General features: G+C 44.2%; 2 protein-coding genes across 3 annotated transcripts in view; one reads left to right on the plus strand and one right to left on the minus strand.

Moving 5' to 3' along the window:
* The window catches only part of PIAS2 (protein inhibitor of activated STAT 2), an 81,165-nt gene extending 65,073 nt beyond the window's left edge, over positions 1-16,092 (plus strand). For both annotated transcript variants that reach the window (XM_087958669.1, XM_087958668.1), the window contains exon 14: positions 15,870-16,092. In XM_087958669.1, coding sequence (XP_087814795.1) covers positions 15,870-16,031 — 162 coding nt within the window. In that variant the 3' untranslated portion in view covers positions 16,032-16,092. The remainder of the gene's footprint in view (positions 1-15,869) is intronic.
* The window catches only part of LOC113425526 (elongation factor 2), a 37,478-nt gene extending 16,573 nt beyond the window's left edge, over positions 1-20,905 (minus strand). Inside the window, exons 1-5 of the mRNA XM_087958652.1 lie at positions 20,487-20,905; positions 11,651-11,865; positions 6,626-6,807; positions 4,089-4,300; positions 1,363-1,544 (exon numbers count right to left, since the gene is read on the minus strand). Coding sequence (XP_087814778.1) covers positions 1,363-1,544; positions 4,089-4,300; positions 6,626-6,807; positions 11,651-11,865; positions 20,487-20,489 — 794 coding nt within the window. The 5' untranslated portion in view covers positions 20,490-20,905. The remainder of the gene's footprint in view (positions 1-1,362; positions 1,545-4,088; positions 4,301-6,625; positions 6,808-11,650; positions 11,866-20,486) is intronic.
* Positions 20,906-21,450: the final 545 nt, after the last annotated feature.

Consider the following 21,450-nt stretch of genomic DNA (forward strand, 5'->3'; position numbering starts at 1 on the left):
GCAGACCCCAGTAAAGCTGCCTTTTGCAACTGACTGATGGTGAATTTGTCAATGCCAATCAACAGTGTTCAAGTTGGTGCTCCAGTTGGTTCTGGGATTGGACCCAAGGCGCCTATTGCCATTGGTATTACCCTTGCTTGCCTTTGCCACAGTCATTCTATTTCTATTTTCAGGTCTTTGTATTTTTTTTGTCTTCTCCAGTTCTTTCTCTTCTCTTCCGCTATTCAGATAGTCCTTGATTGACAAAAGTTCACTTAGTGACCATTTGAAGTTACAACGCCGAAAAAAGTGGCTTATGACCGTTTTTCTCACTTACAACCTGTGGTCACATGATGCAAGTTCAGACGCTTGGCAACTGACCCATGTTTACGACCGTTCCAGCTCCCCAGGGTCATGTGATTCCCCCTTTGCCACCTTCTGTCAAGCAAAGTCAATGGGACAGCCAGATTTACTCAACAACCGGGTTTACTTCCTTAACAACTGCGAAGATTTACTTAACAGCAGTGGCAAGGAAGGTTGTAAAACAGGGCAAAACTCACTTAACAAATGTTCTGCTTAGCAACATAAATTTTGGGCTCAATAATAATCGTAAGTTGAAGACAACCTGTATTACCTCACCATGGGGCTACCGTAAGTAGCTTACAAACAATATATATAAAAAAGTGCTTTATCACAGCCAGATAGATGCCATTTCTTCTTAGACCTTTCCTGTTATGGCCTGTCAGCCACCGGCCCCTCCAAACAACTGAATCAGAGGAGGAGGTGGAAGTCAGGGTCAGCATCAAGGCAACCTGAGAGCTCCAGGGGGAGGGAATGGAGCTGGAGGAGACAGACAGAGGCGGAGCCTGGGCTGTCCGTCAGCCCTCAGATGGAGAGTCAACAGCCCCCAGGTCTGGAGGTGGCTGATGAAGAAGAGGAGGAACAGCTGAGTCCAGTGCCTGACGCACTGATACGCAGAAGGCAGAGGAGAGGAGAGCAGTGGAAATCTATGGGCTGGTCCTTGGGACAGAAGAGCCACCGCTGCTAGCGAAGCCCCACCCTAGCTCTGGGGATAAAAGACAGCGGGGTGGAGATGAATAGATGTGACAGACAACTCTTCATCTCCCCTGCTGGACGGACTTGTTAGCCTGCGGTGAAAGAGAATCTTTTTACCGGGGCTGCCGGCACTTCTAATAAAGGAACCTTTTGAGTTCACTTCAGAGGGTTTATCACGTTTGGGGAGCTGGGTCAGAACACTTCCTGTATTATCTCGCTTTAACAAAAGGTGCAACCGAGGGACATCATTCTGCCAATCTGTATCAAAGGCCCTCCTTCCCTGAAGTGCATCCACTGAGACCGAAGACAAGGATGCTATTGACTCACTTGTCTCCCCACAGCTTCTTCATCATGTCCTCCACTTTCTTGGCCCTGTCAGCTGCGGAGAGCTGGGCCTTTTCTCCTCTGGATGCAAATTTGGCCACGTACATCTCAGCAAACTGCTTCAAGGTGAACGCCCAACCGTGCAAGCCAGAGCCAAAGCCAACAGTACCGATTACGGGGTCAATCTGTAAGCAAAGGAAGGGATTCAGGCGTTTTAAAAGAACGTGGAGAAGGTGGTCTACTTGGGAGATCCAACCCCTCAATTAAAACTGATCTCCAAGCAAGCAGAAACCACAAACCAACCCATTCAATTGCACCTAACCTGCAGCCGCCCCGATTGGTTAACACCCCCCCTCCAAAAGAGTGTTATAAATGTACCACCCAATGGATATTAATACAGGTAGTTCTTACAATCGTTCATTTAATGACCATTCAAAGTTACGACGACACAAAATTGTGACTGATGACCGTTTTTCACAGTTACGACCTTTGCGGCATCCCCACAGTCATGTGGTCAAAATTCAGATGCTTGGCAACTGGCTCATATTTATGACGGTTGCTATTTCTTGGGGTCATGTGATCCTCTTTTGCGACCTTCTAACAAGCAAAGTCAACTGGGGAAGCCAGATTCACTTAACAACCGGGTTACTAACTTATCAATTGCAGTGATTCACTTAACCAATGGGGCAAGAAAGGTCATAAAATGGGCCAAAATTAACAAACGTCTCACTTAACAACAGAAATTGTGTTCGTAAGTCGAGGACTACCTGTAATGTATTCTTTATTCAACCAATTTGGTTAAGGGTAGCGATGGCAACTATGGCAATTTTATGACCTGTGGACTTCAGCTCCCAGAATTCCTGAGCCAGTCAATAATGCTGGCTGGGGAATTCTGGGAGTTGAAGTCCACAGGTCATAAAGTTGCCATAGTTGCCCACCCCTGACCTAGAGGTTAAGGCACCAGGCTAGAAACCAGGAGACTGTGAGTTCTGCTCCTGCCTTAGGCATTGAAGGCCAGTTGGGGTGACCCTGAGTCTCTTTTAGCCCATGACTTCAGTCTCAGGCCACAAGCCCACCGGTCAATTCCTGTCACGACCAATAATCAAACACTTGGCTGATCAGAAAGAAATGGGCCCTGCGACTTGCAGGGAAATGCCAGGAAGGAAACAAAACTTGTTTATTTAATCCCGGGTTCTCCCCTGGATTAAATAAACCTTTTACGACTTGTGGACAACTCTGGAACTCTGGCTGGGGAATTCTGGGAGTGGGAAGTCCACAAGTCTAAAAGGTGCCGACTTTGGAGAGCTCTGAATAAATCAAAGCAAATATTTGATTAAACTCTATAGTTTCTTGCTTTGCTTTAATTTTGAACAGGTTTACCAGATTATACACTACATTTTAAAAGAACTGCGGATCAAGATGGGACTAGACCTTTTTTTTAAAAAAAAAAAAAAAACAAGAACAAATTAAGGGTAGTTAGCTATGAAAACCCAGCATAAATATCCTGAATGGATGTCTGAATCAAGCTGATGTTGGAGCTTCTCACAAGCCAGAGAGTCCTTCACTTCATCATAACAGGTAAAACAAGACTGGTCTTTTCAGGGCCGGGCCTCCAAACTTGGCAACTTTTAAGACTTGTGGACTTCAACTCCCAGCTATGCTGGCTGGAGAATTCTGGGAGTTGAAGTCCACAAATTGCCAAGTTTGGGGACCTCTGCTTTAGTGCATCATTCGACAAACTGCAACACGGAAGAGAGTTTTCTCCAAAGGTTACAATTGCAAAGGGAGGGAGGGACTAATGCAGTCAAAAGCATCATTTAAGGTTACATTGGTCTTAGTTCTTTAATCCTCTATGCCAGGGGTGTCAAACTCAAGGCCCCGCGGGTCCGCCCTGGAAATATCAAAGGACCGGCCTGCTGGCCAAAACGGGGTGGGGGGAAATATCAAAGGTGCCTCTGCTGGCCAAAATGGGGTGGCAGATTGCTGGCAGAGTGCTGCAGGAAGGAGGCTGTGGAAGCTGAAAACGGCCCATGGGGGTGGGGCTGCATGCGGTCATCCCATTTTGGCCGGCAGAGGCACCGCAGGCCAGTCCTTTGATATTTCCAAGCTGGCCCCGCAGGCCAGATCTAAGCACCCCGGCCTTGAGTTTGACACCCCTGGTATAGAGGATTAAAGAACTAAGCTGTCAGCGTTCTGAGTAAAAACCTCCAAAGGAAAAGACTCAGAGAAAATTATCTTCCCAAAGATCCATTTGATTAGAGATGTCCTATTGGCGCACCTGGGGAAAACCCGGATCTGAGAGTCTCGGGTTTTCCCTCACACAAAGAAAACCCAAAATCCAACCCCTGCACCCAATAGTCCATCACATGGTCCAATCGTTACTTCGTTCCAACCGGAGACTATCTCCAGGCACTCCCTTCCAGGTGCAGGGCAACATGTCCTTGACTCTCTGAGAAAGGAATGTTGTTGTGGCTAATCTTCCATAGCTCCTTGAAATCCCCCTCCCAAATTCCCAGGCACTAAATGTGGCAGCCCAGGAACCTCGAAGAAAAATGGCTTCCAAGCTGACATAAGCATTGCTGGATAGGGAATTCTGGGAGTTGAGCAAGGAAAAGCACATCTTAAAACAGCTGCAGTTGGGAAACCCTGGTCTAGTACACCACCATGCAAACGCAATCCTACGGAACTAACTTCCTCCTTGCTCCAATCTCAACGTAAGTTCTCTTTACCATAATATTACCCATGGGTCCAGTTTCACCCTCTCCGTAAGTAGAAATGATAACATTGACGTTTTCCACAATGCGCTGGAAGGTCTGGTAAAGCTCCTCGGGTTCTAACTGCAGTTCCAGCAGAGCGCGGTCCATCTTGTTCATCATCAGGACCGGCTTGATACGCTCAGCAATTGCCTGCCGAAGTACGGTCTCCGTCTGCACGCAAACCCCTGGAGGGAAAGTTGACACCAGCATGATCTATGCTAGTTCCAGAGAAGAACTGGTTATGCAAAAACCCCACTATTCCAAAACTGTCAAACTTTTGGGTAACTTTGGTGGGAAGAAGAAAAACAAAGTGGCTTCCTATATAATGGCCAGAGATTAGGGGTAGCTAACTAATCTTGTATATTTTAATTTAAAAGAGACTATTGTGGCCTGTTGGTTGCCGGTCTCTCCAGCAGCCAAATCAGAGGAGGAGGAGTAGTTGTGGGAGTCAGGGCCAGCATCAAGGCAACCTGAGAGCTCCAAGGGGAAAAAGGGAATGGAGGTGGGAGGGAGAGGGAGAGAGAGAGAGAGAGGCAGAGCCTGGGCCGTCCCTCAGCCCTCAGATGGAGAGTCCCCAGTCCCCAGGTCTGGAAGTGGCTGATGAGGAAGAGGAGGAACAGCTGGGTTCAGTGCCTGACACGCAGATGCACATAAGGCAGAGGAGAGGAGAGCAGGGGAAATATATGGGCCAGTCCTTGGGACGGAAGAGCCACTGCTACTAGCAAAGCCCCACCCTAGCTCTGGGGATAAAAGGCAGGGGGTGGAGATGAATACATGGGGCAGACAACTATTTATCTCCCAGCTGGACGGACTTATTTAGCCTGCATTGAGAGAGAAACTTTTTGCCGGGGCTACTGGCACTCCTAATAAAGGAATCTTTGAGTTAACCTCAGAGAGTTTGTCATGTTCGAGGAGCTGGATTAGAACAGATATATATCCTATTTCTCAGCACTTAAAAGAGAAAAAGACTATGGTGTTCTATATCCTCAAGGCTGTGGCAGGCTGGTATTTGTATTGTTAAAATGTTGCATGCTATAGAAACATCAAATACCCTATGAGGTGCCCATCTCACCTTATTTATTCTGAAGTTTTCCTGGGTGAAAACTCTGATGAACTATTTAGACCAGCGGTCTCCAAAGTTGGCAACCTTAAGACTTGTGCGCTTCAATTCCCAGAATTCCTCAGCCAGCCATGAATTCCCCAATCATGCTGACTGGGGAATTTTGAGAGTTGAAGTCCACAAGGCTTAAAGTTGCCAATTTTGGAGACCGCTGGTCTTAAACTTCCTCGCTTTGAGGTGTCACCAAACATGTGTCAACATTACTTGGGAATTCTAAAGGCCTATTATGGAAAAGTGCTTGAAAAGGTAAGAGTGGAGAAACACCCTTCTCAGAATTGAAAAGGTGAAATTGGGGGGAGTTTATTGCATTGCGCAGCCATGGTAAACAAGTTTGTACATTTTCTCCAAAAAGTAGGGAGTGAGAAGTAACACTCAGAGCACGGTGAAATGCATAATGGCCTGTGATGTAGGCTAGACTAGTAATTAAGTGGTTTGTCCAGGGGAATCTAGAGAGTTTTGCTGCCAAGGAGTGATTTAATCCAAACTGCCACATCTGTTTTACCTTTCCATGGTATATTGAATATACACAATAGAGAAGTGGGTAAGCCATACTTCATTGTGACAGCTTGTGAATTTGAGAGGAGACAAAGAACAGCCAGATATCTTGTAATAATACTGCCAACTCCCAAAATGTTTTATTGTCTTAAAAAAAATCTAAATACCTGGCACTATCCACAGGGCTCAGGAATTCATAGATTGCTGGTGGCTTTGTTAGACTGCCAGGATCGACACAGCTCCAAGGAGAATCTTATCCTTGCTACTATGCTGTGCTTCGGAAAGTCTGAGTAAATCAGGAATTTTCCTTGCCAGACGTATGTCTAGCACAAAGGTGCTCATTGATCACGTATAACAGTGAAGGAAAATTGTGGATTCTCCTTCAGAATCAGATGCTAAGATACAGGTAGTCCTTGACTTACAACAATTCATTTAGTCACCATTTGAAGTTACAATGGCACTGGGGGAAAAAAAAACGACCCATGGCCGTTTTTCTTCTTTATGACTGTTTACAGCACCTCCATGGTCACATGATCAAAATTCAGACGCTTGGCAACTGACTCGTATTTATGATGGCTGCAGTATCCCGAGGTCATTGGATCCCCCTTTTGTGACCCTCTGATGAGCAAAGTCAATGCAAAAGCTATTAACAAACATGTTCCTAACTTAATAACTGCCGTGATTCACTTAACAACTGTGGCAAGAAAGGTCATAAAATGGGGCCAAATTCACTTAACAACTATTTTGTGTTGCAACAGAAATGTTGGGCTCTATCGTGGCCGTTAGTCAAGGACTGCCTGTATTCTCCTTCAGCGTCTACCAGTCCCTACTGACTTTCTCTGGACAGCACAATGTTCCCGCCCAATTGAAGCATCTCAATTTTAAGGACATTCACCTGAAACACAGTCAACGACTACAAGAGCTCCATCAGTGACGCGAAGGGCTGCGGTGACTTCGGAGGAGAAATCCACGTGCCCGGGGGAGTCGATTAAATTAATGAGGAAACCGGAGCCATCTTTGGATTGCTTGATAAAGGCCAAATCATTTTCTGAGAGTTCGTAGTAGAGAGAAATAGCCCTACAAAAGAAGACAAAGGGTTTTCCTAAAACATATTTAAATTCAGCTAAAACATCAGCATATAACTCTGTGTCCCCGGGTGCCCTGGAACCATAACTCCCATAATCCTCAGGCACCAGAGCTGGGTGGCACTAAATAAATGAAGGTTTCACTTATCCAAGTGCAAATCTTTGAGACCAGATATTGAGTTCTCACTTTCTCTGTCATTGCCAACTCTCCTCTAGAAAGTAGTAACTTCCGAGTTTCCAGCTATAAACAAACCTCTGCATTTTAGGAAAGCTCTGCTAGTACGGCTATTGAGATTTATGGATTTTTTTAACATACACAATCACTAAAATTAAAAAGGACAACTTAAACAAGAAATGTTGGTGAGGAAGAGAGAAATAACAGGATAACAGCGTTGGAAGGGACCTTGGAGGTCTTCTAGTCTAACCCCCTGCTTAGGCAGGAAACCCTACATCACTTCAGACAAATGGTTGTCCAATCTCTTCTTAAAAACTTCCAGGATTGGAGAATTCACAACTTCTGGAAGGAAGTTATTCCACTGATTAATTGTTCTAACTCTCAAGGAATTCCTCCTTAGTTCTAAGTTGCTTCTCTCCTTGATTAGTTTCCACCCATTGCTTCTTGACCTGCCTTCTGGTGCTCTGGAGAATAGCTTGACTCCCTCTTCTTTGTGGCAGCTCCTCAAATATTGGAAGACTGCTACCGTGTTTCTCATAAAATAAGGCCGCCCCATGCGCAATGACCTCTCCATGAGGCCGCCACTGGAAGCTCCCCAAAGGTAGAGTCACCAGCCGCTTCTATCAGCCGGTAGAAGCGGCCTCGGGGCGAGCACCCATGCGCACTCCCCTCGCCACGAAGCTGTTTCTATCAGCCTATGGAAGCTCCCCAAAGGCAGAGTCACCAGCCGCTTTGGGGTGAGGCATGGCTGCCCACAGGGTGCTCCTGAGAGGAGCGCCCCACACGCACTCTCCTCGAGGCCGTTTCTATCGGACGATGAAAGCTCCCCAAAGGCAGAGTCACCAGCCGCTTCCATCGGCTGATAGAAACGGCTTCGTGGCGAGGGGAGTGCGCGTGGGAGAGCGGCTACAAACTTTTCTTAGCAGAAGGGAAGCAAGCTGAGTTTCTCTCTCTCTCTTACACACACACACACACACACAAACACCTGCGGGGTTCCCACCGCCGCCCTCCCCTCCCCAGGCCAGACCTTTTCCGAGCACCCTGCCAAAGTCCCAGGGCAGCCGACCTCCCTTTACCTGCTGCCACCGCTGGTTTTTGGGGGCGCGGGAGGGAAGAGGAGGCAGCAGAGCTTGGCTACCCTTAGAAGGAAGATCGGGCGGGCTCCTGAAAGGAGACGTGGGAGCGGTCCTCGTGGGAATGCGGCAGGGAAGCGGGGTGAGTGTGAAAGGGTCGCCGCCGTGGCACAGGAGGGCGGGAGGAAGGAGCTGGAGCAAAGAAGGGCCGGGGAGAAGCTAAACTGTCCTTTCTATTACTCTGGTGAGGGCCGAATATTTGCAGGGGCTGGTTGGAAAGGCCTAATTTTAGTATGAACCTTGAGTCATGGGGGAAAGTTGAACGGCGAAAGCACTTCTGCACATGATCCGAGGCAATCCTGCCACAGCTCACGGGTGGCATTGCTAACAGTTGAGGGAGTCTGAAAACTTCAGAGATGCCTCCTCTCTCTCTCTCTCTCTCTCTCTGAGCGCCTGAAAGAGCGCCCGTCATTAACCAATTAACCAACGCCAGCCTCAGCATCCCTTATTTCGGCATAATTCGGGATGAGAGAGGAGCCGTAAAACCAGGGACTTGGCGACGAGATGCAGGTTCGTTCTTTTTTTTTTTTTTTTTGATTGAGTTCAATCACGAGACATTTCTGGATTTCATCGGACGTCCAAGGCGTTCAGAAGAACTTTTGAAAAACTTGCGGGTCTAACTTTGAGAAGCAATGAGTTTGGTCCTCTCAAATGGCGGAGGTTAGGGATGGTCTTTGGAGACCTCCCCTCTCCTTTAGCTGAGGGAGACCTGGGTGATTTTAGGCTAAAAGCTGCTCCGGAGAGATTGATCAGAGAATGGGCAGGAAAGCAAAACAAGAACATATTTGGGCTAAGGCCTTTTCTCCCATTCCCTCCATTGCAATCTCACAATTTTTATCCAGACAGAGATACGCGTGTACTTTCTCTCCTGCCCGCTGGTAGATTCAAAGACAACTAATGCGCCCCTCACCACGAGGCCATTTCTATCGGCCGATGGAAGCTCCCAAAGGCAGAGTCACCAGCCGCTTACCGGCCGATAGAAGCGGTTGGTGACTCTGCCTTTGGGGAGCTTCCATCGGCTGATAGGAATGGCCTTGTGGCTGAGGGAAGTGCGCACAAGCGCTCGCCCAAGGCCACTTCTACTGGCCGATAGAAGCAGCTGGTGACTCTGCCTTTGGGAGCTTCCATTGGCTGATAGAAATGGCCTCATGGTGAAGGGAGTGCGCATGGGCACTCGCCCCAAGGTCGCTTCTACTGGCCGATAGAAGCAGCTGGTGACTCTGCCTTTGGGGAGCTTCTATCGGCTGATGTTCTATCGGTAGTAGATCAGGGTATTCTAGCCTAGGCTATCTGCATGGCGCCCTAAAGGCACGTTTTCTCCCCCCCTTTCCTTCCCATTTCTCTTCACCTCGTGTAGTTCTAACGAACGATGTGAGAAATGGCGGGAAACGCATAGATTAAATAGGCCTAAATTTTAGGGGCGGGGCTTAATTTCACCTCATGCCTAGAAATCATGCTGGGCCTTCCTTTTGGCGGAGGCCGTATTGTTGGAGAAACACGATATCAGGTCACTCCTAGTCCTTCTTTTCATTAAACTAGACATATCCAATTCCTGCAACTGTTCTTCATATGTTTTAGATTACTGAATCTGAATTAAACTGTTGAGTTAAATGAAACAAACTGACCATGTCCATACTGCATTAAACTTGATGCTACATTAATTCATGGTCACCATTTGCACGATATACTGAACCATAAATCACCAATACTGTAAATCACAACAACCCTTGATGAAATTAACATTAAGTTTAGTGTGTTGTGCACATTCATTCATCCACAAGTCTTTACCTGACCTGTTTAAATGTCTTTTGTAAAGATGTAAAACAGTATCTCTCCATTTTGGCAACATTAAAATATGTGGACTTCAGCTCCCAGAATCTCCCAGACAGCATGGGTTGAAAAACACTGTATATCAGTCACATTTCTGTGTTTTGTATGCTGCTTGTACAAATAATGCAGAAATGCATCCTTACGTGGGAAGAATAGTGTAGCCTTCATCCTAACCATATTTGATAAGCTGATGCCTTTTTTGTTTCATGTGATGTTAATACAGGTGATCCTCGACTTACAGCCACTCGTTTAGTGAGTGAAGTTACAATGACAAAGAAAAAAGTGACTTATAAGCTGCTTTCACACTTACGACCGTTGCAGCCTCCCCATGGTCACATGATCAAAATTCGGGTGCTTGGCAACTGGCCTGTATTTATCATGGTTGCAGTGTCCCAGGTGACACTGTGATCACCATTTGTAACCTTCCAGGCAGCTTCCAACAACCGAAGTCAAGTGGGAACCCTGCTTCGTTTAACGACTAAATGATTCACTTAACAACTTTGGCAAGAAAGACTGTAAAACGGGGCAAACTCACTTAACAACAGTCTGGCTTGGCAATGGAAATTTGGGGCTCGATTGTGGTCGTAAGTCGAGAATTACTGGTAGGGAATTCTAAACCTTTGGACCTAACACGTTTATGATCCCTCCTATCTTGCGCGTCCTGCTCGAGACATACTTTGTGAAACAGACTATAATGTGGAAACACAATCACAAAGTATTTTATTATTGCTATCACAACTCGTATGACTATCACTCTAAAATCCATCTTTTTTGTTTAGTATTTTAAAACAGCGGTCCCCAACATTTCCAGCTTGGCAGACTGACAGGAGTGGGGGAGAGGGAATGATTCCGTGCAAGTGGCAGGTGCGTGCACAAGCACACATATGTCCATTTGAGCAAGCGGTGGACACGTATGCCCGCCACTTACACAAACAGAGCCTCGCGCGCAAACATGAGTGCTTATTGCTCACACAAATGGACCTTCGTGTGCACTGCCCACCCCTTGCATAGCCCAGTTCCAAACAGGCCGTGATCCAGTAGTGGGCCTTGGCCCTGAGGTTGGGAACCCGTTTTAAAGAGTATGTCCACTTCCAACTGAACCTAGCCACAGCCGTCTTTCTGTTCCTCAGTTGCCACACAGAGGGGGAAGCGGGGCAAGGAGGTTGGAATGCCTTACTGGACACAACAGAGATTTTTCGTCTGAGAACCAAGGTCATCTCTACTGGTTAACAGATAAGGTTGGGGAAGGAGTACCCGGAGAGCCCACCAATTGACCCAGTTGGCCAACGTGACCTCTGACATTTGGGGATGGTGGTTATTTCCTAGTCTAATTATACTGAAACTGGGGGGGAAAGATTTAGATTTGGTTTCCCATTGAAGCTGTGCCGATATGATGTACTCATTAAGGAAGACATTTGAGAAGGAGCCCAGTCTCAGAGTCCTGATTTGCTTGAGTTCGTTAGTCAGCGCCTTGACAGAGCATTTGAGTGGGTGCTTCTATGAACAAGAAACAACTTGGCAAGTCTAAGGTACCAGAGTCAGATATTCTGACCTATAAAATCAATCAAGAGAGGGAAAATTTCAAAATAAACTAGCACAAATCAAATGGAAGTCTGCTATCTTCCATACATTCCATTTGTAGTTGATGCATAATTGACAATCATGAAGGGCTGTAGATAAAAGTTAACATTACTCACGTAGATTTGATTGTGATACACCTTTCCTGCTCGTCCTTCCGTGTGTCAGTAAATCGTGTTTCACCAGCTCTGGCAGAAGCGATGATACCCGCTTTACACACTAAGGAATCTGTAAGCGTGGACTTGCCATGATCAACATGAGCAATCACCGACATGTTTCTGATGTTGGACTTTTTGTCCATGATCGCTCGGATCTGGTCTACTGTAAAATTCACCTGAAAAGGAAGAACAGAAAGTAAATAAAAAGGGAACATAACTGGTGGAGGTTTTATTCCATAAATATTTCACAGAAACTAAAACAGAAAGCTTTTGTGGAATTTAATTATGTGCTATCAAGATGGTGTTGGCTCTAAGCAACCACACAGAATTTCTCCCTGACAATCAACCTTTTACCTGGTCCTTCAGTTCTTCCAGCGATGTACCTATTCAGTGGTTCCCTAACCCTTCTGGCTCTGAGAACCGGTGGCAACAATGGCAGGAGGAGGGAGAGGCAAATGGTTTTGCCTGCGTGTGCCACTTGCGCAAATTCAGCTTTGTGCACACGCACACACACACGCCACTTGCATGACCCAGTTCCTAACGGGCTATGTACTGGTACCAGGCTGCAGAACGGGGTTGGGGGGCCCTGCTGTAACTGACTCTATCCTTCCTCTCCCCCTCCTCATTCATTCCATCTTTCCAATCATCAGAACCTTCTCTAGAGAGCCAAGTCTTCACATAATGCAGAGCTCTCCAAACTTGGCCAGTTTAAGACTTTGTGGACTTCAACTCCCAGAATTCAGCATAGCTGGCTGGAGAATTCTGGGAGCTGAAGTCCACAAGTCTTAAACTTGCCAAGTTTGGGGATCCCTGACATAATGCATTAGGATATTATATCTGGTCTCTGTAATATGGATCAGGAATTCTTTTTTTAGAAAAATGTCTTTACTGGAATAACATTGTGCTGTGGTTCAGCTGAAATGAATTTTGCAATTTTTTTTTTCAACTTTACTTTGGGAGTCCAGTCACAGCCTAGCATTGCAAACTATTACTTTTCAACAGAATTAAAACAATGAATTTTACCATAAATTGTTGCTCAGGTATGCATAGTTAATTCAGTGTCAGAATTTCTATGCTGATAGGCTCACGCCTGGCTTTTCAAAACCTGACATCATAAAATTATCAAATTAAGCTGCCAGATAGAAATGTTCTTGCTTTGTGGAATACATGTTCATAATTATTTCACAGATAGCTAATTATACAGTGTAGTATTCACACCTGAGCAGAACATGCTATGGTGATCTCAAATTCTACCTTTTTTATAACCAAAACAAGTTATAGCAACTGTGATAAGTATCTTCTGTAATTGACTTTCACCAATAATATAGCTATACTTATCATCACACAGCTGATATATAGTGGCATTGTTGGGTTTTGTAGTTAAAAATCGGATTTTAACTCGGGGCGTCCAACTTTGGAAATATTACGATTCGTGGGCTTCAACTTCCAGAATTCCTGAACTAGCGTGGCTGGATGGGGAATTCTGGGAGTTGAAGTCCACTGGTCTTAAAAGTGTCCAGATACCCCTGCTTTAACCATTCCTCTCATCAAAGCCATGATATCATTAGCATCTTACTAGCATGGCAAGCAAGTAATTTGTTTTCCCCAATCATGAGGATTGTTATGCAGTCAATCACTTGGACAATTTTTTGCCCGCTTCTTCTGTTGCACTTTCAAAGTTGGACAGAAAACTTTTACTTGCAAATCTAGTGAGATGCTAATGATATCATGGCTTTGATGAGAGGAATGGTTAAAGCAGGGGTAGTCGACCTTGGAAAAGTTAAGTTCGGTGGACTTCAACTCCCAGAATTCCTCAGCCACGTTCCAAAGCTGGGAACAGTATATCTAAAGTTCCTGGGCCTTTGGCCTTCCAACAAAAATAACCCACGTCAGCTGCTTCTTGAGACGAGTGACACTTGCCACTGACACTGCAACTGGATGGGGCTTAAAGCATAAGACTCAACCAGCACAAATTCCCCTCTCTGATAATCCCAATTCCCTAGAGCTATGCTGGCTGGGAAATTCTGGGAGTTGGAAGTCCACAAATCTCACAATGCCTTGGTTCAGCAGTGTGTACGTGTCCCTTAGCCAGAGAGAGAAGGGCAACCGGCTGACAGTTACAACTGTGGAGTTCACCAGCAAAGGCAGACAAAGTCTGCAAAGTCCCCCCATTTCTACCAAGAGTTGTCAGTTATGATTACACTAACTGCAAATGTGTTACTTGCTAAGTCACCATGGAGATGATGGCACTGAGGATGGTATATTAAACATGTATGCCGTCCAACTGTAAATCTTTTGCACGGAATGAGATATTATTACAAAGCAAAATGGTAATGGAGGGTTATAAAAAGAAGTTAGAGAAATGTTTTTGGAGAATAATCTTAATAAAAAGTACAAAAGTAAGGAGGTTTGGGGTGTAAGTAAAAGCTTTTGTAAGCGGGTATTTTGTACAACACAATAGCAGATTTAAAAAGAAAAGGGAAGAAAATATACTAATGGTTTTGAGTGAGATTGAAAAAAAATCTTAAAATTCTCCAGGGATGACAACTATTATTCACCAAGTTAAGCTTTTACAGATGCAATTATCTATATTAGCAGTGAGAGAGATGGAATTAAAGATGAGCTTGTAAGACAAAAAATTTTTGAATCTGCAAATAAACCAGATAAATGTTTGGCAAATAAGCTAGAAAAAGAAATGAAAGTTATATTAAAGTTACAAAAGGGAAATACTGTTAAGTACAAATAATGTAAATATGCAAAATGTGTTTCTTCTCCATGATACAAAGATCAAAAAATACCTTTGGACAAAGTGGATGAATACTAGCAGAGTTTACTGAAGGTTACTGACAATCAAAGACAATTTTTGAATGGACCTTTAACAATACAGGTGAAACTATCAAAAAGACTGAAACAGAAAAATAATTTATTTATGGTTTTGATAATTAGGCTGGATAGATTACAGAAAGAAAATCATGTTGTAACGTTAGAAAAAGAGGTAAATTTATAATTATATTTATAACTGTTGTAAAGATGATCTGAAGCCATTTTTTATAACTTTTTTCTTTTCTTTTTTTTTTTCCTTTTTCAATTTTTCTTTTGATTTCTTTCTTTTTTCTTCCTTACTTTAAATTAATTTGCATTAGATTTTATCTTATTATTTAAAACTTTCAATAAAATGATGTATATATCTATATAAAAAGGAATTGGCCTTGGCTATTTTTCTATTGCAGTTTTTAATAGCGGTATGTTTAAGGAGCTTATAGGATAAACTTAGGTAATAAAAGTTCATTGTATCTCTTACTGTGAAAATATTTTATAATATTAGTTTTCAGTCCCATTACAATTTATTAAGGTGTAAAAATCCCACTAGTTATTTCTGGGTAGCTGAGCAGAGTAATCCTCCTATAACCCAAAGTATCTCTACCACCCTCTTAATGTCAGTATTGTTAAGTTATCAGTTTTTTAAGAGTCATATATTTGATCCATTAATGAAAGCCATTGTTGAGGATCCATTCTGTTTCTTTCCTATTATTATTTACTTCTAAATAGGAGAGAAAGAATAGACACAGTGATATTTCTTCCAATGAGAAATCTATGGAGATTCTCAGTCATCCAGATCATGGTTGTTCCAAAAAGGTGCTTTTCCAAAAGGCAACTGGACTTTCTTTGTTTTTTCTTGAAGATGTTTTGCTTCTCATCCAAGAAGCTTCTTCAGTTCTGAAGAACCTGCAGAAATTCTGAAGAACTGAAGAAGCTTCTTGGATGAGAAGCAAAATGTCTTCAAGAAAAAAACAAAGAAAGTCCAGTTGCCTTTTCTAAATGCACTCTTGGGACAATGGGAAAGGCAGTTTTTGGAATAATTGTGGCTTAGCGGCCTTAGCCAAATGTGTGAGCCTGGTCTTCTATATACAGAAGAGACCCTTATTTCTTATTTACTTATTTATTAAATCTAGAAGGGTGCACAACTCTATCAAGACTCTGGACTGGGTATAATATCAATACTTCAATCCCATTCGAAAGAACCACGAAAGTCTGGAGAAGAATAAACACAAAGTCCTGGGGAAAGTCTTTTAAGGGCCTGTTTAAACAAAAGCAAAGCGAGAAGGTCAGAATGCCAACGATGAAATTAAAACATACAAGATGTTCAAGTTACTCCTACTTTTGGTTTCTCCTCATCCAGGCTAAGGAAGCAGCTGAGAACGATTTCACAAGGCTCTGGATATTGTTATTCCATTCTCCCCGACCATCGCTCACTGAATTTATGAGAGTTGCACTCCAGGAACATCTATACAGAAGCAGATTCCCTACACCTGATGAGAATTTGCTGCAAACATTAAATTAGTAACCCCTAAAAAGGCAGTACTTGTAAAATAATGCTTAAAATTAATAAACAAGTCTTGTCACAGATAACATTTGTCTTCTTCATGGCTGTTTTTGGCACTCAAGAGATACATTAATAGAGAAAAGTGAATAAATATGGGTGCTTTTCATTACTGGGTTGTTATAGGCACATTGTGATTAACAGACTCAGGTAGGAATTCCAAGGAACAAAATCCTTTTTTTAAAAAAAATTAATAAATATACACAAAAGTTTTATGCCAACCAGATTGTTTTCTCCCCTAAAGCAACTACCTAACTTAGCCCTTAGATGAGGGGTCACCCAACCTCTGGGCCGTAGCCCATTACTGCCGTGCTGCGTCCTATTTGCACGAGGGCCATGTGAGCGGCGGAGCGGTGCGCGCACAGCTCAATACACACAAGTTGAGCTGCCCATGCGTGCGCGTACACACCAACCCACTGCTCGCATCAGTATTTAAACTGTTGTAACACAAAGACTACCTGCATACGCTAAGTAATACCTATAAGCCAATAACATAAAAAGATTCCAAGTCTTACATCTTTATGTTTGCTTATCTTTTCAGCAAAACCGAAGCTCTACTTTAACTAAATCTGTCCTGATGCTCCTTCTCTACACTTCTACCCAATCATCCCAGCCAGGCCAGACCCAAAGTCTGTCTGTCTCTCTCTCTCTCTCTCTCTCTCTCTCTCTCTGCTGTGGCCTGGCAGTGCTCCACTTTGCTTACTGAAGCACTCGTATCAACGCTCCGGGTGCCCAGGTGAGATCTGCCAGCAGCATCATGACCACCCTGAAGCATGGCTGGTGCACTTTCTAGGGGGAGCTCTTCCCAAATCAGTCCGTGATGAAGCTGCATCAGGTGAACTTGTGAGACTTCTGGGCTCTCCTGCTGGGCTGCTTTCTTCTCCTCACTCCTCTCCCCTCCCTCACTGAACCTCGGCTCTCTCCAATGCTTCTCTGCCCGTTCAAAGTTGCACAGCAGGTATTTCCTTTTCTCCTTGGCCCTGTTTTTTTTTAAACTCTCTTCTATCTTCTCCTTCAGCTTCCTGGCATCTCAGTGGCTGAATCTTGCCACAAAACACTCTTTTGAAGCAACCAGGCTCCTTCCTAAGTCTCCTTCTTCATAGCAAGGTAGGGCCCTTAAAAGAATCCTGGTAGGAAAAGGGGGGCAGGCATTCTTGGTGCCAGGCAGCCCACACTTTCAAATTGACACAGACTGTTTATGACACACTGATTTGGGGAGATGGAATGTGGAAAATTGAATGTGGAACGTGGAATAGAATAGAATAGAATAGAATAGAATAGAATAGAATAGAATAGAATAGAATAGAAGTTAGAAACAGTGCAGAGAAGAGCAACAAATATGATGAGGGGACTGGAGGCTAAAACATATGAAGAACAGTTGCAGGAACTGGGTATGTCTAGTTTAATGTAAAGAAGGACCAGGGGGTGACATGATAGCAGTCTTCCAATATTTGAGGGGCTGCCACAAAGAAGAGAGAGTCAATCTATTCTCCAAAACACCTGAAGGCAGGACAAGAAGCAATGGATGGGAACTAATCAAGGAGAGAAGCAACCTAGAACTAAGGAGGAATTTCCTGACAGTTACAAGAATTAATAGAACAGCTTCCCTCCAGAAGTTGTGGGTGCTCCATAACTGGACGTTTTTAAGAAGACATTGGACAGCCATTTGTCTAAAATGGCACAGGGTCTGCTGCTTAAGCAAGGGGTTGGATTAGAAGACCTTCAAGGTCCCTTCCAACTCTGTTAATAACACATGTCTTTGGCTCAATTCATAATGCACATTTGCACATTACGCTGGACTACAAGGGAGTTGGATAGTTTGTGGTTCAGAATCTTTTTTCCGAATGCAGCCAATGTCATATGTTGTATGAATATGTTCCTTACCTTAAGTTATAACATGGATTATTGGGGGACAGAGTGCATAAGACAGTACATAAACACAGCAACTGGGGTTTATCCACACAACTTAAAATGCTACCTGAAACTCAGCCATTTTGTGCAAATTTCTCTGGCAACAGTCTATACATTGATTTGGAAACAGGCTCTATTTTAGACAGTTCAAGTCATTTCAGAATAAACCCAGCAAGGATTAGGACACACGAATTTAAGAAATGACTGCTTTCTGTTAAGATATGCCAATATTATACTATATAAACCACAAACTCTCAGAACAAGGATGATGTTATGAGCCTACCTTGCAGGTAAGGATTACTGAGAAAGCATGTAACACAGTTAACTCTTTAAACACCCTAAATACAAATTCTCACCCTTGAAAGCCCCCTTCATTCTGTCTTTGGGTAAAATGCAAAATTCTGATTGTGTTTCTTTAAATATGCTTGGCACACTCTGCAGCTATTTAAAGCTATGCAGATGGGGGTGGGAAAACTATTCCCCCCCCACCCCCCAAAAAAACATTCTTGCAGTTCCTGCTGCAGTATAAAAGATACTAAGAAAACATGGCTAATTTTTTACTGGGCAATTCAGAGAATTGACATACAACAAGATACCAATTTTTTTTTAAAATACATGTGTTCTCTAGTTCACCACCTCAAATGCTGCTATTCCTTAAATAACCTTGTGCAGTGTTTCAGAGGACCCACAAAAGTCGCTGCAATGAACATATACTAGGATGAGCATAAACAGAGGTGATTTTTTTTAGTATATGAATAATAGAGGAAGGAGAGCACTTACAAAGCTATTTAGAATATCAAAAGCGAAGTTCATATCTATAATATAAATGATTTTGGGAGGGGGGAAATAAAGCAAATATATGAACTTTGGGGTTCTGGATAGCCAGCATACATACAGGACATTCTTCCATTTCTTCAGTTACAGAATAGCCCTTTAACAGACCAATACTGTAAACAAAGCCAGCAATCAAAGGAAACTCTCCTTGAATCAAGGAGAAAAAAGCCACAATTATACAATTGTGTCCAACTCACAGATTTTGAAAGATAACATTAGGAGACAGTGGGGGGGAGGGAAACAGGATTATTATTATTATTATTATTATTATCATCATTATTATTATTCTGCTTGCATAATCCGCCAATACATCACACAGTCCTAAATGCTTGGGAAGTGCTTGACTCGTGATTTGTGACACAAAATCCAGCATAGCTGTCTCATTTGCTTTGTATACTGTCATTTTTTATATCAAATAATAGCGTCAAGAAGTTGCAGCTTCCTGCTGTAGTGCCAGAAGAACTGCAAAACACTACAGAACAACATACAACAACATGCTACTCGGAACAACATACATTCTAAGGAGAGACTTAGTTGATACCTAGGATGCTGGCAGCATATCAACATCAGAGCCAATCAATAATACAGTATTTGTGATACATTTTTAAATGTCCAATTGACTGAGTTTCATGTTTAATGAATAAAAAGTTTAATAATAAGAATAAGAATAAGAATAACAATAATAATAATAATCTGGAAAGTGAATATCGCAGTACCACAGCCTAGAAGAGAAAGAATGGTAAAAAATAGAATTCTACACACAAGGAATCTGTCTTGGTGCAAATGCTCTCAATGTACATAAAAGAAAAGATACATTGGACAAGAATCAGAAGGGTCAACACTTAATAATAGTCATAAGAATACAATTAAATCATACTAGGAAACCGTCAACATCTGCCTATCCTTATGGGAAGGACTCCTCCACAGGTGGACCAAAATGCCAAATCCCAGCCCCTGAACATCTGGCTGGCTGTGCAAACCAACAACCCCCTAACCATAACAAATTCTGCCAGGATGATGCCTGAGAGTTAACTTCTTCCAGTTTTTTGTTTTTTTATAAAGAGAATCCCCCTTTTCCCCCCCGGTGGTGCAAATAAAACAGTCAAGTGGATCTGTTTTTTTTTCTTCCAAATCAGCTCATCCTCAGCGCAAGGGACGATGGGCTTTGTAGTCCTCCAACCCAGCTGGGAGGCAGCGCAAGCCCACCCCCCAAAAGAAAAAAAAACCCACCATATTCCTGCATCCAGACCACCCCAGTGGGCAAGAGAGCTGGACTCCCTTTTTAATCAGGACTGGGGAGGGAAGAGGCACCCCGAGAAGCTGCCAGGAAAACAGACCCACACTGACAATTCCTACACACACACACACTCACACTCACACACACACGTCCTCTAGGGAGGGTGTCACTGACACCATCCTGACATGGGTCCTGCAATAGGAATGACGGCGAGTGCGGTGAGGCGGGGGTGGGGGGGGGGCAAGAATAGAAAGAAGAGCAACTGCCTTGAAAATGGCTGTCGGGGAGGCCGGGGGCCCAGGGTGGGGTCTCCGCGAAAAGAAGGGCCGGTTTACGGACCCCGAGGGCTCTGGCGTTACAAAATGGGGCTGAGAAGGGGTCGCCGGCCTTCCCTTCTCGGGGTACGGCGCCTTTTCGCCCTGGGTATCGCTCACCATTTTGGCGGATGGTTCTAGATTGCCGCCGCCTCAGAAACCGCCACCGCCGCCGCCTCAGACCGCGGAGGTCGGAGAGCCGAAGAGGAGGAGGAGGAGGGAAAAAAAAAGGCCAAGACCACAAACGGGTGCGGGGGGAATCCTAGAGCGGACACAACAAAGGCGGAGAGGAGGGGAGCCCCCTCTGGCATGCAGATGTCAGTCTATGGTCTGCAGCTCGGGCTTTGGGAGAGACAGGGGAGGGGAGGGGGCGACGCGCGGTCCTCCGGAAAGCGCGTTCGTGTGTTGATGTCGGTGCCGGCGGTTTTCTCACGCTCCCCCGCCCCACCCTCGTCGTTATCTTCACGGCGCAGTGCTGGGTGTGCAAAGGGAGGGAGCGGCGGCCCCGCACGTCCTTTTTGCAAGATCAGTATTGGCAGCCCTCGATTTACAACAGTTCCTTTAGTGTGTGTGTGGGGGGGGGGTCCTTCAAACTTGACAGCTTTAAGATTTGTGGACTTCAACTCCCAGAATCCCTCCACCAGTCATGTTAGTTCAGGAATTCTGGGAGTTGAAGTCCACAAGTCTTTATTTTTATTTTTTATTTATTTATTTGATTTGTCAATCACTTACAAGATAATAGATATCATGTATAAACATGAGTAAGAATACAGGAAATAGGTACGAATAAATGGGGACAATAAGACAGGGATGGTAGGCACGATGGTGCACTTATGCACGCCCCTTACAGAGTCAGCCTATTGCCCCCAACAATCTGGGTTCTCATTTTACCCACCTGGGAAGGAGGGAAGGCTGAGTCAACCTTGAGCCTGGTGGGATTTGAACTGCCAAATTGCAGGCAGCCAGCAGTCAGCAGAAGTAGCCTGCAGTACTGCACTCTGACCACTGCGCCACTGTGGGTCTTTAACTCATTTAATGACTATGGAGATTTTCCATCATCCAGGTCATGGTTTTCCTCAAAGGG

The sequence above is a fragment of the Notechis scutatus genome, chromosome 2 (genome assembly GCF_049901735.1).
Source record: "Notechis scutatus isolate UNSWTSFEM ecotype Mainland chromosome 2, rNotScu1.2, whole genome shotgun sequence".
In the NCBI taxonomy this organism is placed as follows: Eukaryota; Metazoa; Chordata; class Lepidosauria; order Squamata; family Elapidae; genus Notechis; species Notechis scutatus.